A 17,141-nucleotide genomic window follows, 5' to 3' on the forward strand; every position below is an offset into this window, starting at 1 on the left:
CTTAAACAGAGGTACTGGGGATTGAACCCAAGACCTCATGCATGCTAAGCATGTGCTCTACCACTTGAGCTATACCCTCCCCCTTGTCAGGCTTTCTCTTATTGGCAAGACAAGACTGACAACTTCCAAGTTTCCTACGTGTCTGGGAGGAACCAGAGACCCGGGCTGTCAAGCAGCAGCCCACTGCGTGACGCAGCCTGGGTCCCCTCTTCTGTACAGTGGGCCTCAGGATGAAGGCTCCGTGTCCGTGCTGCCGAGATCTGTAAAGATGAGAGCGTTGGGGACCCTGGCAAATATGAGGACCAGTCAGATGATTCTGGGTCCCCAAGCCTCTCTGCCCATGACCTCAGGCATCAGGCCTTCTCTGAGGTCAGACAGCCCTGCACGCCGGAAAACAGCCAAGTGCAGAGAGGGCCCTCAGGCCTAGAGTCTCAAAGCTGCTTAATACACGTTTGTTGAATGAACTAATGAACAAACCTCTAGAAGGTTTTCCACCCAGGTGAGGCTGGGGCTCAGCAGGACACCAAAGAGCTGGCCTCAGACTATGCCCAGGTGTCTGGCCAGCTCCAGAGACTCCTGCGGGCATGACACTGGGCACTGATGAGGTTGTCCTCAAAGCTCACGGCTACGGCCCAGGCTCTGTGTCCCTCCTGCCCTCCCATCCCTGTACACCTCTTCCAGGGCCCTGTGTTGATGTGTTATTATTATGGTCTGAATGGTTGTGTCCCTACGAAATTCATAGGTTGAAATTCTAACCCCCAAGACAATGGTATTAGGAGGTGGGGGCCTTTGGGAGGTGATTAGGTCATGAGGGTGGAGCCCCCACGAGTGGGATTAGCACCCTTGTAAAAAGACACCAGTTTGCTCTCTCTCCCTCTCTTTCTGCCATATGAGAACACAACAATGAGGAAGAGAACCGTCACCAGAACCCAACCCTGATCTTGGACTTCCAGCCTCTAGAACTGTGAGAAATACATTTCTCTTGATTATAAGCCACTCAGTCTGTGGTATTTTGTTATAGCAGCCCAAACAGACTGAGACAGGTGTCATCACCCTGTCTGACTCCAGGCTGGGAGGAAGGGGCCATCACAGGTGCCCCTCCCCAGACTGTGCAGGAGTCGGCCAGTGGAAGGCACTGGTGGGAGCTGGAGGGCAGGAGGAAGGGAGAAGTTGGAGTATTTCTCTCCCTCTGTCTCAGGCAGACTCTCTGACAGGGGCTGTCTCCAGCTCCAGCCCACTGGGGTGAGCTTAGCTCCTTGCCTTCAGTAACACTGCCTGCTGTTCCTGTGTCAAGGACTTGCAGAATCTTCCTGCTGTTGCTAGTCTCAAGGTTGCCTCATTGTCCCTTGTATGGCTTCTTGGTCATCAAGTCTCTGCATTAAATTCCCCCTCCTTAAATACTTAGAGATGTTTGATCTTCTGTGGACAACCTGACTCTATGCATCACCTGCTCAGGCCCAAGTCACAGACCCTGGAGAGCAGAAATGAATCTACCCCTAGTCCTGCCATAAGGGCTGGCACAGAGACACAGATCCAGTTCCCCAGGGCAGCTCAAAGAGACCTGCCCAGCATGGGTGTGTGATTTGGGGCCATGAAGGCCAAATAGGAGTTTACCAGACAGAGAAAATGGAGAAAGGCATTCTCCATGGGAGAAGTGAGTGCCTTGGGGGGAGCAGTTTGGTGGTATGAGATTCTGGGGTGGGTGAGGCTGTGTGTGTGTGTGTGTATGTGTGTGTAGGGAGTCATGTCTAGGCCATGGGAGCTGAGGCTGCACCCCAGCCTGCTCTCTGTGTTGTATACTTGGGTTGCTCGAAGAGTAATCTCAGAATTTCTTGCATTGGAATTTTGTAGGGGGGCTCATCAGAATCTCTGGGCCTCAGAAGCTCCATTTTAGGAGCTGGCTTGCTCAAGAGAGTTTGCAAACCACTGCCCTGGGCTCTGAGAGGCCCCACGGTATTTGCCTTTCAGAAAATCCTCTCTGGCTCTGTGGAGTGGTGGTGATGGGGAGGTAGGGGAGGCATGGGGCTGCTGGGGGAGCTGGTCCCATAACCCAGGTAGGTGATACAGGGCAGAAGCAGAGGCAGAAGCTGCAGGATGGAGAGCCGGATGCCCACCCATGGGGTATGCAGGAGTGGGAGGGAGGAGACCCAGCAGTCCCAGGTGGTAGGGAATCTGCCAGCACAGGAGGGGAGAAAGGGACGAAGCCTGGCGTGGGGGCCAGGGGTGGACTCTGGAGGCTATCCCATCCTCCCTCCCCACTTTGGGCCTAGGTTTCACTTTTCCTTGTGAATCCCAGGGCAACACCACCAGCCCTTCACACTGCTGCACTCCCATTTTTTAAGTGATTCTGTGAGAACTCCCCACCACGTGCTCCATCGTGGCCCTGCCCTGACCCAGTCAGAGGTAGGACTGGAATCTAGGGGTCCAGGCCTCCGGCGGGGGAGGGGGGTCATCTACCTCCCGGGCTAAATAGCGCGGCGGGGAGGCAGCCATATCCCAGAGAAGAGGGAAACAGTCCTCACCCGGGTCCCAAGAGGCCAGGTCACTGCCACTGTATTTAGAAAGACTCCCAGTCCAGGATGAAGAGGCTGCCCAAACAGCGGGAACAGAGGTCGTGCGTGTTCCGAGTTCCGCACCTCGCTCTCTTCCTTCAGTCCCATTGGGGCGTCCCCGACCAGAGGTGACCCCCCTGGCCGGGGAGGTCCCCAAACTAGAGGCCCCGCGGGGCGGGCAACCGGGGAGGGTGCCGGCGGGGCGGGAGGCGGGCGCTCAGTGCGCGGTCGGCGGCTCCTCGGGGGCCGCGCCGGCCGGGGGTGCCCTCCCTCCGCCTCTTCCTCCGCCGGCCGGGCCGGGCCGGGGCGGAGCGGGGCGGAGCGGGCCGGCGGCATGGCGGGCCGGCGGGCCGGGGCCGGGGCCGGGGCTCGGGCGCTGCTGGCGCTGCTGGCGCTGCGGGCGCTCGGGGCCGCGGCGCACCCGCAATGCCTGGATTTCAGGCCGCCCTTCCGGCCGCCGCAGCCGCTGCGCTTCTGCGCGCAGTACTCGGCCTTCGGCTGCTGCGCCCCCGAGCACGACTCGGCGCTGGCCCGCCGCTTCGCGGCCCTGGCGGCGCGCGTGGACGCCGCCGTGTGGGCCGAGTGCGCCGGCTACGCGCTGGACCTGCTGTGCCAGGTGAGCGGGCGCGCGGGCGGCTGTGCGGGGCTCGCGGCGGGAGGGCGCGCGCGCCGCGGGCCTCGGTCGCGGGTGAGAGAGGTGGCGGTGGCAACCCCACTGGGCGACGGTCAAGAGTGGGCAGCGGGCTTTGGAACCCGAGACCCCCCAGCCGGAGTAACTTGGCACGGGGCAGGGGAGACGGGCATCCTGGGACGGCTCAGGGCTTTGCCGTCATTAGCTTTGTGACTTGGGCCTTCTCTGGGCCTCAGTTTCCCCTCCTGATGATGTCATTACTCCCTCTGGGGAGGGAGCTCCTCTGCCCCCGGACCGCCGAAAGACAGCCCCCACCCCCCGTGCTCTGGCCCCTGGAGAGCCCCGCCCTGTCGGAGGACCGGGGTGGAAAGTCTTTGTCCTCCTCAGGGCTCCCCGGAGCTGCCCCCAGGGAGGTGGGAGCCGTAGAGCCCGGCAGAGGGCATGCTCAGCTCCCAGTGAGCTCCCCTCTCCCGCCCTGAAGGAGGAGTCTGAGAGCCCCTCCTTCCTCTGGGACCCTGATGTGCGCCGAGCTTTAACCCTGGGTGAGCTAGTCCTGCGATGCCCCAGGCACTTCGGGACCCCACCTCAGTTCGTGCTGTGCCCTCTCCCTGGGATGGCGCCTACACCCAGTGGAGGCACTCTCATCCTTCAAGACCGTCTGAGTGACATCCTTTTGGGGAAACCTAGCAGCCCCGTGACCCTCTGAGCCTCAGCTTCTGCCCACATCAACTGTGCCTCAGCTGTTCATTTTCCTGATTCCAGAGTGACTGACTGGAACCCCAGGTGGGTAATGGGTCAAGGCTGGGAAGCCCTAAGGCTGGCCCTGGCCCAGCACCTGGGCAGCGAGAAGACCGTTGGGTGGAGCCGTCTGGCCAAGTCCTAGCCTCACCCAGCAGGGGCTGGCACTGGTGGGAACGGGCGAGGAAGGCTGGCCTGGAGTTGGACCTACTAGAATTCGATCCTGGCTCTGCCACTTCCTGGCTTTGCAGCCCTGGGTAGGTCATCACTGACCTCAGTTGCATCATCTTTAAAATGGGGGCCATCTTAGCTTCCCCCAGCGTTGCCATGCAGACTGAATGACACATACTCAGGGCTCTGTTGACGATTCCCACTGGATTTCTCCAGTGCCTCCCTAGCCTGGGCAGGGGACTGAATGGGGCCGAGAGGCCGATTCAGAGAAGGCCCAGAGAGGCAGGGACTTACCTGGTGGTCACACAGCCCAGCGGTGGCCATGGCCTGCATTCACTGACAATGTGAGTGGGCTGTCAAGGCAGGAAATAAGAGGGGCTGGGAGCAGACGAGGAGAGGGACACTGGGGAGCTCCAGAATGCAAAGGGCTCGCCTTTGGTGGACTCTGCTGAGCCTCTGAACTGTGCATCTCAGGGGAGCCAGAAGGGTCTGGTCAAGAGGCCACCACCCTCACTGGGGACCAGGTCCTGTGGTCGTCCCACTCCAGTCATACAGCAGAGTTCATGCATCTACTCCACATGTTTTACTGAGCATTTACTATGTGCCAGGCTCAGCAGGGCTCATAAGGTGGGCAGGTCTGAGGAGGAGAAGGGAAGAGTCAGTCCTGCTACCCTTCCCCAGGCAGAAGGCTCCCCTCTCTCCTTGGGAACCTTCCCAGCATGACCTGGCCTTGAGCAATCAGTGGTGGGATGGCCGCTAGCTCCTCTCCCCCAAGCGTCTCTGGGAGTGACCTCATGTCTGGAGAGAGCTTGGTGAGTGTAGCCAAGGCCAGGTTACGGTTTCCCTGGCGGGGCCTTGTGGGAGGGCGGGAGAGCACTGGACGGAGGACAGTATTCTCTGGGAGCCAAGGCTGCATCTGGATCCAGGACCTCCTGATTTCTACCAGGGGAGGTGGCCGGGGGGCCTTATTTACAAGTTTTATTCAATGAGGGCATTCAGGCATTCACAACTGCCTGGACTCCAGACAGGGGAGAGAGACCATGAAACCATGCGTGTGCCCACAGTCCTCCCAGAACTTGCCCCCATCTGGCACCCACAGCTCCTCCAGATGCCCAGAATGCTCTTCAGCAGGAAGGCAGTAGTCCCTCCTGGCCCCTTCAGACCTTTCCTGGGGTTTTGCCCTCATTCATCTAATGCCTGTGTTATCAGGAGGAGCGAAGACAGCTCGTGACACATGGCAGCTTAGGTCGTAGGTTGACGTGAGCCATTCCACATAATGAACTTCCTGTGTAACTGAGATGGCCTCTCTAAGTGCCTGAAGTCACCAAAGCCTGGTTTCTGATAGAAGTCTGTGCAAAACATGCTCTGCAGGCTCATGTGCTGGGCAGACATTTCCCTGGAGCCCGTTAGATGTTGGCCCTGTGCTGGGTGCTGGGTGCTGGGTGCTGGGTGCTGGGCCCCAAGGCAGTTGGCCAGTTACAAGCCCAGCCTCAAAAGTTCCCTTGTTCAGTTCAAGAGACAGACACAGGCATTTATCAGAATGGGCAAAAGGCTTCCTGAGGATGATTAGGAGGGCAGAGTGAGAAAGGCCCACTCTCCCTGGAAAAGTCCGGGGAGGCTTCCTGGAGGAGGGAATATTGAGTTGCCTTTTTTTGTGTGTGTGGGGAGCAGGGAGGACAGAAAAAAACAGTTTTATTGCTTTGCCAGGCAAAGGGAGTCACAGCAGGCTAATGCCTTAAAGACTGTGAGCCCCTGAGTTGCCTCTTAATGGCCCGTATTGTTTGAGCATTTGCTCAACAAACACATGCATCGTTTCAGTTTATTCCACTCAATAACTGTATGGGCTTTTCCCGTTTATAGATGAAAACATAGGCACAGAGAGGTTAAGGAACTTGCCCCGATCACTCAGGGAATGGTAGACTCAGTCTCCAACATGCTCTGACAGCAAAGCCCTTTTTTTTGCATCACTTTGCCAAATCGCCTGCTGTCTTGAAGACCCACCATGTGCTGGGCCCTGGGGCCCCTGCCCTGGAGGGCCCCACAGTCTATAGGGTGGACAGACACACAGAGAGAAACTAAGCCCCAGCCGAGCCATCTCTTGCACTGGGGGGGTGACAGAAGCGGAGAGCTCACCTTGCACTGGGGAGGCGACAGAAGTGGAGAGCTCGCCTTGCACTGGGGGGGCGACAGAAGCGGAGAGCTCGCCTTGCACTGGGGAGGCGACAGAAGCGGAGAGCTCGCCTTGCACTGGGGGGGCGACAGAAGCGGAGAGCTCGCCTTGCACTGGGGGGGGGCGACAGAAGCGGAGAGCTCGCCTTGCACTTCGGGGGTGACAGAAGCGGAGAGCTCACCTTGCAGGCTGCAGGGTTACAGTTTGGGGAATGTGTCCGACATCGGGACAGGGAGCTGTGAGAGCATTCACGACGGCTGGGGGAGTCAGAGCCTGAGAGAATAGAAGGATAAGGGAAGACTTTTGAGTTAGGCTTTGAGTCATGAATAGGAGTTTGCCAGACGCGGAAGTGGGCGAGGAAGGAACGTCCTGTGAGAGAATATTGTGTCCAAAGACTTCCTAAGGAATAGATGGTGGACGTAAGAAGCCTTTGGGACCCAGCATCATGGGTCATGAGTGTCAGTGACTGCACAGCGGCAACCTCAGAGCAGTAACGTGGGCAGACTGTTTGCCTCTGTGCTGAATGGCCCAGACAGCGAGCAGTGTGACACTGGTTTGGTTTTCCGAGGGTCTTCTGCCACCCCGTCCCCCTTCCACTGACCACCATGAGGCTAGTTTCTGATCGTCCTCCTTGCCAGCAGCAATCATGGCATCCCCTTATCATTGCCTGCTTCTGGGCTACTCTGGTCTGTGCACCAGGTTTGTACCATGTGTAGGCAAGAGTACCTAGGTCATGAGCAAGGGCTGGCTGGACCCAGTGGTTTGATGCATGAGTGCTGCAATTCCAACCTGGCACCCTGGAGGCCTTCGTTGCCCCCTCTCTAGTTCTGGGTTGGGTTTTGATGAGTGAGGGGCACTCAGATTGGCTCCCAGAAGTCTGTTTTTCTTCCCATGGCATCTCTGGAGCTGAGGACAGTGCCTGGCACACAGTTGGTCCCCGGTAAACACTTGCTGAATGAAACTTTGCTGACTAATCTGAAAAGAGCTTGGGTCTGGGCATCATGAGGCCTGGGTCTGAGCCCTGGCTTGGCCACTTCTTGGCACGTGGCCTCCTTTAAGCCTCAGTTTCTCATCTATACAGTAAGAATCACAGTGACCCTACCTTACAGAGATTAAATGAGGCGGGTGCACACAAACCCTCCCTGGTCCACCCTCAGCTGCTAGCTGGACTCACAGGAGGCTCCAGGGGAACTGTGGGACAGGTGGCACTGCACAGAGGACTGGGCCTGGCCGTCTGGCCCACTGGCCGGCCAAGAGGGGCATGTGAAACACGGTATCCTTGTCTGGGCCTGGGACAGTACTGACCAGACCCTCAAGCAAGTCACCAGGTGGCTCTCAGCCCCACAGTAGCAAGAGAGGAGCCAGGAACACAGGCCATGGTATGACCAAAAGCCTCAATTGTGTAATGGGAGGCGGGAATGGCCCCTGGCCAGTAGCCTGAGAACACAGCCAGGAGGGCAGCCTGCTACCCGCTGCCCCTGGGGGCCTCCTATTGGAACCCGGCCTGGCCTCTCCTATAAGAGGGGAGCATGTGCCTGTCTGCACTCCCCCTACTGTGGGAAGAGCATCCCCCAAGGCGTCCAGGGACCCAGGGCTGAATCAGACCAGGCCTTGGCTTGGTGAACTCCTGATGGAGGGGGTGTGTGTCAGACTCACATAAATAACTATGTATGCTCAGCTCAGAGGCTCTAGCCGAGGGAGGTCCTTAGGGAGACTGGGGTGCGGAGTCCTCAGCTCTGGGTGGGGGTGGGACTCTCAGCTCTCATGTGGTGGGTACTGGGGCTTGAAGCTGGGAGAGGCCTGGTCCCATTTGTTGCCTCTGCCTGGGTTCCCAGAAAGCAGAACCTGGGACAAGGCTCGCGGCTTTTTTCCTTATTAGGATGAATGGATGCTGTAAGCAGGAGTGACAGGGCCAGAGGGAGAGCCCAGTCAAGGATGCAGTTTCAAGTTGGCTGCTGCCAAATGTGACTGATGCTTGACCCGACGAGACCACGGTTCCAAGAAATCACACACACCGCGGATCAGGGCTGTCCTGGGCAGGGAGGAAGGCAGAGCAATTTATCCATCAGCTGCCTTCTCCTGGGGTCAGAGGTTTGCCACATCAGACATTAACTCACATTCCATACCCAGTGGAGTCCCAAGAGCCTCCTCATTGGGGAAGCTGTGGTAGGAGGTGAGGGGTGAGCTATGGCTGGTGGGTTTTGCCCTGTGAAGTTAGAGCCCAGCAGAGCTGGAAAAGGGACCAGTGAGGTCAAGAGGGTCTGAAGAGGTGTCCAAGGGGATCTGATTCACTTATGTCACAGAAAAGCAGCTCTGGCAGTAGAGGACCACCCCAGGGCCCTCCCTGGGAGGGGCTGAGCCCAGAGTGACTAAGGGATGGAGGAAGGGGTCCTGGTGCTCAGGGGGACACGTGGGCATGAGCAAAATCTACGCCTTCACGCATGTGCACATGCTCCCGGGTGCTAGGACAACGGGGTCAGCCCCAGATCAAACACAGAGTCTCGCACGCTGACTGAATGGCCCTGAATGACCCTGGGGTGCCCACACCTCAGTCTCCCCATCTGTAGCACTCTCTCCCTTGTGAAGGAATAAGAGGAGCACTTATTCCCAGGTAAGGGCTGGCCAGGGGGAGTCAGTGTTCAGCACGGTCCCTAGGTATCCACTGTGGTCCTCCTACAGGCGAGACATTGTGGAATGCGGCAGGGGCCGAGACAGGCAAAACTCCTGCCCTCGTGGGATTTATGTTTCCAGGAAGATGGACAATAAACATGGAAACACGTGGATTTTCATTATACTAACAGGGAATGTTAAGATTTGGGCCTTTTTTTTTTTTTTAAGCCAAGTCAGAGGCCAGGAGAAAACAGGATGATGGATGGGGGGGTCAGGGAAGACCTCCCCAGAGGAGCCCTTTGGGTAGGGATCTGAAAAAAGGGAAGGAGAGAATCATGCAGGGAGAGGGAGGAGGAAGTACAGTGCCTCATAACCTTTCTGGCACACAGCAGGTGCTCAAAAGTAGCTGCTGATGCCTTTAGGAATAGTAGTAGTAATCGTGTGGTTATTTGTTCTAACAGAAAGGATGTGAGAGAGAGAATGAAGGCGAGGAGCTACAGGCCGGGTGTAGCTGCTGCCCTAGTTGAGACAGTTGGTGGCAAGGGACAGATGGCTTCATTCCCATTTTACGGATCAGCAGCCTGAGGGTCTGGGAATGAGGGTGACCTGCCCGAGATCCCACAGCTCATAAGCGCCACCACAAAGCATCCCTGAGCGGTCCCTGTCTCTGCAGGAATGCTCGCCGTACGCAGCCCACCTCTACGACGCAGAGGACCCGTCCACGCCCCTGCGGACGGTGCCAGGGCTCTGCGAGGACTACTGCCTGGACATGTGGCAGACATGCCGGGGTCTCTTCCGCCACCTCTCGCCGGATCGCGAGCTCTGGGCGCTGGAAGGCAACCGCGCCAAGTTCTGCCGCTACCTGTCCCTGGACGACGAGGACTACTGCTTTCCGCGCCTGCTGGTCAACGAGAACCTCAACTCCAACCTGGGCCGGGTGGTGGCCGACGCCAAGGGCTGCCTGCAGCTGTGCCTGGAGGAGGTGGCCAATGGGCTGCGCAACCCCGTGGCCATGGTCCACGCCCGGGACGGCACCCACCGCTTCTTTGTGGCCGAGCAGGTGGGGCTGGTGTGGGCCTACTTGCCCGACCGCTCGCGGCTGGAGAAGCCCTTCCTGAACATCAGCCGCGCGGTGCTCACCTCGCCCTGGGAGGGCGACGAGCGGGGCTTCCTGGGCCTCGCCTTCCACCCCGGCTTCCGGCACAACGGCAAGCTCTACGTCTACTACTCCGTGGGCGACGACGACTTCCGAGAGTGGATCCGCATCAGCGAGTTCCGGGTCTCGGAGGATGACGTCAACACCGTGGACCACGGCTCGGAGAGGTGGTTGCCGGGGGAACCAGGCCGGGTGGGGCAGGGCTGAAATCCGGCCGTGTGCTGGGGTGGGCACCCGTGTGACCACGTGTGGCCCGTCCGACTTGTGTGCCGCACAGGCTGTGAAACATTTGAGTATCAGCCGGATGAGGGGGCTGAACCCGATGTTCTGGGGTCAGGGTAGAAGCCGTTGTCGAACAGGCATCACAGGGTCGTGTCCAACTCCTGGATCAGGTACTTTGTTTTTTGTTTTATTATTATTTTTTAAAATTGAAGTATAGTTGGGGGGAGGGTATAGCTCAGTGATAGAGCGGGTGCTTAGCATGTACAAGGTCCTGGGTTCAATCCCCAGTACCTCCATCAAAAATAAATAATCCTAACTACCTCCCCCCAAAGCAAAAACAAATAAATAAAAACAAAAATATATTTTAAAAAAGAAAAGAAAATACTAAAAAAAAAATTGAAATGTAGTTGATTTACAGCGTTTCAGGTATACAGCAAAGAATATATATATTTTTCAGATTCTTTTCCTTTATAGGTTTGGATCAGATACTTTAGTTCAGTTCATTTGGTTCTCATACAGCCCCCTTTTATTTATTTGTCTTAAAATTTGGGGGTGTTTAGGGGGGAGGAGGTAATTAGGTTTATTTATGCATTTATTTTTTAAAGAAAATCAATACCATGTAACTATATTATATATATATATATATATATATATTTTTTTTTTTTTTTTTTTTTTTTTTTTTTTTTTTTTTGGTCAAGGTGGGTACTGGGGATTGAACCCAGGACCTCATCCATGCTAAGCATGTGCTCTACCACTGAGCTATACCCTCTCCCCTCATGCAGCCCCATTTTACAGATGAGGAAGTGGAGACTCCGGCGACGTGACTGCCAAGTTTCACAGCTAGGAAGTGTCAGAGCTGGAGCTCTGGTCTGTCACCCTCCCAGGCCCAACCCACTGATCCCACCAGCCTAGCTCTGGCCCCAGGGCACACCTGACCCCACCTCCTGCTTCTCACCTGGACCCTCTGCCCCCAGGCATTGCTCTCCTCCCCACCCCCAACAGGTTTATCCATTCCTCGCCTCCAGACCTCTGCTCCTCAACACTCAGCCTTGGTGGGGAGGGTATAGCTCAGTGGCAGAGCGCACTGCTTAGCATGCATGAGGTCCTGGCTTCCATCCCCAGTACCTCCATTAGAAAAATAATAATAGTAAATAAACAAACCTAGTTCCCCCTCCCCAATAAAAACAACAACAACAACACTCAGCCTGCTCTCTGTGTACCCGTTTTGCCCCAACTGTATTCAAAATAGGCTTGACCTGGCCTATTATTAAGACCATGCATGTAAGTCTGGGTCCAATAGGAAAACAAATCCTGTACCAGGTAATTCAAATAGGCAGAATTTGATACTGGGAATTAGTTACTCGGGTGTTAGAATTGACGAAAGAGCAACCTGGGAAGGAAGGGAGACAACTCAGAGTTTAACAACTGAAGGGAGCTGTGTCCACCTAGTGGGCTGGGAGGACAAAGTGGGTTCTGGGAGGCCCTGAGCTGGGGCCACTTCGTGGAAGCTGGAACCATGGTGGGCCTGAGCCAGGCTGAGCGTGCAGCTACTGCTAAGACACTACCTAAGGCACAGGGGGAAAGAGGGAGAAATTCCCCAGTGTTTTCCTTCCTCCTGCCCTCCAATCTCCTGCCAATGCCTCCCACTGGCTGAACCTAGCTGGAGGCCAGCTAGGCAAGGAGCATAGGGGAATGTAGTTTGTAGGAGCTGATCCCTGAAGTAGAGAGCAGGTAAGGTAGGGTGGTGGGGGAGATCAGGGGTCAGGACTGGATTTGAGGGCAAATAGGCATATCATAAATTTGATAAAATTGTAAAATCTTGACATTGAGCATATAAAAAGAAGAAGGAATCACAAATGCTGGCTAATGTGAGGTCTAATGTAGATTTAGTCATCTAGCATAAATTTTGTCAGTGAGCTTCCTGGCAGCCAGGGCAAAAGGAGAAAGCATAATTCTCATTATCTTACATGAGGCTGCATAACCAATTCTCCAAGAGAGGCCAAGTTTACCACATGGTTCTCACAGAGGGGAGACAGAGGGACAGAATGGATGTATCTTCAACAGTGACTTTTAAAAATTGATTTCTGATGAAGACTGAAGGTGGAACACAAAGTATATGGATGAACATATTTCTGAGTTAGGGTCAGCAAGGGTCCTGTGGGGATTTCACAAGTATTAGCCTAGAACTTGACTACAGGAGAAGTAGGTATTCCTGGCTCAGGGCAGGGCCAGGAGTGAGTGGTCAGGCTTGCGTGAATCAGTGTCCGTTCTCAGGGCTGGGATCCCAATGGGAGATGAATAACAGCTCACACTGTCCTCTCCATGGAGGAGCGAGTTGGGGGTTGTGTATGGCTCACCAAGTCGTGTGTGTGGGCCTCACAATAGAAAGGCTTCTGATCTTGGCTCTGAAGGTCCAAAGTCCTGGGGTCAAGTTACTAACCTTTCTGTATCTCCATTTTTCTCATTTGTACTAGTAAGGGATTGGCAAGTCAGCAACCAACCCTGTAAAATCTAGACTGGCCTAGGCATTTCGGTTAGAGGGAATTTAACACAGGGAGTGGAGAGGGAAAAGGGGAAGGCCACATGAACTAAAGATTAGTTCCTGCAGTAAGTTAGACAAGCAAAAGGCAAAAGTTCTTTATGCTGCTGAGTTGGCCCCTGCTGGTACCCAGATGTCCGGGCAGAAACCCAGGAGCCCACATTCTCCAGTTGTTGCCCTCCCTGCAACCACTGCTTCTGGAGGCAGCACCGGAAGCCAGGGAAATGTGGCTTCTCTCTTCCGCTTGACTTCCAGCCTAACTGGAAGTCAGCTGGCCGGCAGTATGGTGGAAGGGCCCACCATGGCAGTAAGGGAGGTCACTGAGGAGTAAGTGTGGAGACAAGTACAACCCACACTATCCAGCCCACCTTAAAAGTTAAGCACAGAACAAATGAGGAAGGATGTCAGAAGTGCTCAGCCTGAGTGGCTAGCGTATGGATAGCTATAATGCTGAGGAAACCGGTTGTGCAGTGACTGGGTCAATAGTTCTGCTTGATGGTAACAGGGCAGGTTCTAGCAGTGGGGAGCAGTGGAAAAAGCACTAGACCAGACTAGAAGAGCTGAGTTCTAGTCCCAGCTGTGCTATCTATGGGCTGTGTGACCTTGGGCAGGTTGCTCCACCTCTCTGAGCCTCTTGGGTCTCATTGGCACAATGGCATGAATTATCCCTGTCCACCTTACCAGATCCTTGTAAAAATCACCTGCTATAAAGTACAGGAAGTCTTTCCAACTATGAAAAGGCAACCCAGAGAGAGGAGGTTTTATGCTGTGATCTTGTTTTGTGTTTTTGGCTGAGTTGGGGTTTTTTTGCTTTGTTTTGTTTGTTTTTTAATCTTCTTTTAGGATAATCCTGGAGATTGAAGAACCAGCCTCAAACCATAACGGGGGCCAGCTGCTCTTTGGAGATGATGGATACCTCTACATCTTTACTGGAGATGGTGGGATGGCTGGAGACCCGTTTGGAAAGTTTGGAAATGCCCAAAACAAGTATGTTTTGATTGGGTTGGCTGGCGGGTTGGTTTACCTACTCCTGGTTCATATACTCTTCTGAAGGGGGAGTTACTTCCTCAGCCATGCAGTGTAGGGTAAAAGAAAGAGCTTTGGGCTGCAGCTCAGCCTGCAGCTAGCCAGCTGGGGAGCCCAGTCACTTCCTCTCATCAGTTAGAGAGGGATAACGGTAATCTCCAAGGGGAGGCTCGGCATGAGGAATAAAGGTGATCATGTTGTCATGGGTACCTGAGAAGTGACATCACAGAGCTTCTGGGCAGATGAGATTGCTGGAGCCAGAGGAAGGAAAGGGATGCTTCCTGGACCAAATGGAGAGTGTGGGTCCCCTATGATGGCCCAGAAGTTGAAGCATAGTCTTGCTCTCAGTTTCTCACTTCTTGGCTTGAGCAGATGGCTTGCCACCATTCCCCTGCTTATACACACACGCGCGTGCACGTGTGCAAATACACACACACACACACACTCGGAGAGTCTTGTGAGTATAGACAAGGATATCCAGGACTCCCAGGGCTGCATCCTCCATTCTCTTAGCCAAAATGACAAAACCTCCCTCGGCCCAGAAAGTAAAAATAGCGAGTATGATGTTGATTACAGTAATTAAAGTGTGCACCATTTGTGACTTGTGCTTTCATATGTGATAGTGTAAGAATCATTGCAGCTTTCTCATGTTGGGATGTATTTAGAGATGAAGTTGAGAAAATAGAAATTAAGGATCTGTGGATAATTGGACAGAACTTAAAACATTATTTTGCTGCTATGAGTTATGCCCACTTATGTGTCAAAGCCAGGATGCACGGTGTGTGGGCTCCGGGGAGTAGTGGGGGCTGAGCTGGGGGCTGAGCAGGCTGGAGCAGAGAGCAACTCACTGGGGCAAAACCTAGAAGTCCACAATAGGGGATTAACTGTGAGGCATCTACTGGGTTGGAGGGAGCATTTTATCACCATGAAAGAGGAGCATGTGCAATCTCTCTAATGATGAGGGAACGCTTGGGTGCTGATGCTGTGAGAATGACCGGGAGCACAGTTGCATCCAGTGGGCAGACTGCCTTAAAGCAGCCTGGAGGGAGTGCACCAAAATGCTAACAGCTAGGGAAAAAAACATACATAAGTAGGTGCATCAAAAATCACAGATGAAAAGGGTGTGTTCCCCTCTGTACATCTTTTTATTTTTTAATGGAGGTACTAGGGTTGAACCCAGGACCTCATGCATGCTAGGCATATGCTCTACCACTGTGCTATTTCTCTCCCGCCCCAGTACATCTTTAAGCACGATGCAGATTTCCCCATCATGTGTCACTTTTATCATGCAGTGAATGACACCCAAAAGCTGCTCACCCCCAGTAGCTGCATGGAGATTGGCACTGCACCCTGTTCTACCCGGCTCTGGAGGGCACATCCTGAGGCCTCCTCACTCCAAGGGCCCCAGAAGCTGGTGTTGCATGGTGCACTGAAGTGACTGCACTTCCAGTCCAGAGCTGCCTGGGGCATCTGGCAAGTTGTCCCTCACTCATAACCTGGGTCGCCTCATCTTTGAGGTCAGGGTGGTGTGTGTGGAGTGTGGGGTGAGCTAGACCGCCACTGAGGCCTTTTCAGCTCTCCGACATGCTGTGACGGCCCTGCGGTGCTCTTTCTCTCCCCTCTCGCTGCCCTGGCCTGTACCCTTGTAGGGTACACTTGACTTTGATTGCAGTCATTCATTCACTCAGCAAACACTTCATGAGCACCTACTACCTGCCAGTCACCGTGCGGGGCACTGGAGGAAAACTGTCAATAGGAGTGATCTTTCTTGTGTCATTTTCACCCTGTGGCACAACCTTGTAAGTAGGCAGGAAAGAGAGGGCCCACCCTAACATTGCAGTGGAGGGCACCAAGGCCCAGGGAGGTTAGAGAGTGTGGTAAAGAGCTTAAGTTTCTGCAGCCCGGCTGCCTAGGCTGGAGCCCAGCCCTACCATTTACTAGGCGAGTGGCAACCACGCCCTATGACCTTTCTGAGCTCCGCGACCCCATGTGTAAAATGGGGAATCATAACAGTACCTCCCTATTGAAAAGATCTGTTGTGAGGATGAAACAAAGCAATAGCTGCCAGAGTCCCCCATGAAGCATCATTTTTGTCGTGCAATGGATGAGACCAAAGTCGGCTCACCCCAGTAGCTATGTGGAGGCTTAGGACAGGGCTTGGCTATAGGAAGGTGCCTGATAAATGTTGAGTGGATGCGTGGGGAGGGAAATAGCTCAGTGGTAGAGCTCATGCTCAGCATGCACGAGGTCCTGGGTTCAATCCCCAGTATCTTCATTTAAAAAAAAAAAAATGTCGAATGGATGAATGAGGTTACCCACCTAGTAAGAGGCTGAGGAGGACTTGAACCAGGCCCCTCAGCCGGGGCTCGCCTGGCATCTGGGTTGGCCGTGAGTCCCTGGCCCCTGCACTTCCCCGCGGTGTCTGACCCCCAGGCGCAGGGCGACCCCGAGCCGGCGCCTTCTCCCACCCCGCCCGCAGGTCGGCGCTGCTGGGCAAAGTGCTGCGCATCGACGTGAACCGCAACGAGCGCGGCCCTCTCTACCGCATCCCTCCCGACAACCCGTTCGTGGGCGACCCCGCCGCGCGGCCCGAGGTCTACGCGCTGGGGGTGCGCAACATGTGGCGCTGCTCCTTCGACCGCGGCGACCCGGCGACGGATGCGGGCCGTGGACGCCTCTTCTGCGGCGACGTGGGCCAGAACAAGTTCGAGGAGGTGGACCTGGTGGAGCGCGGCCGCAACTACGGCTGGCGCGCCCGCGAGGGCTTCGAGTGCTACGACCGCAAGCTGTGCGCCAACGCCTCCCTCGGTGACCGCCACCCCCGTCCCCTCGCCGCTCCCCCTGCCCCTGCCTCCGCGCCGCCGGGACCCGTCTCCCCGGATCTGCCTCCCGCTCGGCCGTGCACCGACGCCTGCCCACCAGCCCTTCTGGCTGACTATCTGGGGCCCTCCTGGGGACCTCTCTCCCGCTCCCCGCGCGAGACTCAGGACCACCCGCCGAGCTTTGCTCACCCGGCTTCTCCCTGCTCTGCAGATGATGTGCTGCCGATATTCGCCTACCCGCACAAACTGGGCAAGTCGGTCACCGGGGGCTATGTGTACCGGGGCTGCGAGTACCCCAACCTGAACGGACTCTACATTTTCGGAGATTTCATGAGCGGGTAAGTGGCCTGACAGCGGCTGCAAGGGGGCAGGGACGGCAGAGGTGGAAGGTGGGAGAAAGAACAACACCCTCCGCAGGCTCTGGGCCATCTCGGTCTTGGGGAAACCAGGACCTGTCATTGCACCAAGTGGCCAGAGAGGTCACCCTGCCCGAGAAAGGGGAGC

At 55.5% G+C, this 17,141-nt stretch overlaps 1 protein-coding gene across 1 annotated transcript in view; it reads left to right on the forward strand.

Annotated features, from left to right (window-relative positions):
* Nucleotides 1–2,841: 2,841 nt before the first annotated feature.
* Nucleotides 2,842–17,141, forward strand: part of HHIPL1 (HHIP like 1) — a 29,479-nt gene continuing 15,179 nt past the window's right edge. The window contains exons 1-5 of the mRNA XM_032482613.1: nucleotides 2,842–3,168; nucleotides 9,546–10,195; nucleotides 13,633–13,776; nucleotides 16,295–16,623; nucleotides 16,849–16,975. Coding sequence (XP_032338504.1) covers nucleotides 2,887–3,168; nucleotides 9,546–10,195; nucleotides 13,633–13,776; nucleotides 16,295–16,623; nucleotides 16,849–16,975 — 1,532 coding nt within the window. The 5' untranslated portion in view covers nucleotides 2,842–2,886. The remainder of the gene's footprint in view (nucleotides 3,169–9,545; nucleotides 10,196–13,632; nucleotides 13,777–16,294; nucleotides 16,624–16,848; nucleotides 16,976–17,141) is intronic.

Source organism: Camelus ferus, chromosome 6, assembly GCF_009834535.1.
Source record: "Camelus ferus isolate YT-003-E chromosome 6, BCGSAC_Cfer_1.0, whole genome shotgun sequence".
Lineage (NCBI taxonomy): Eukaryota > Metazoa > Chordata > Mammalia > Artiodactyla > Camelidae > Camelus > Camelus ferus.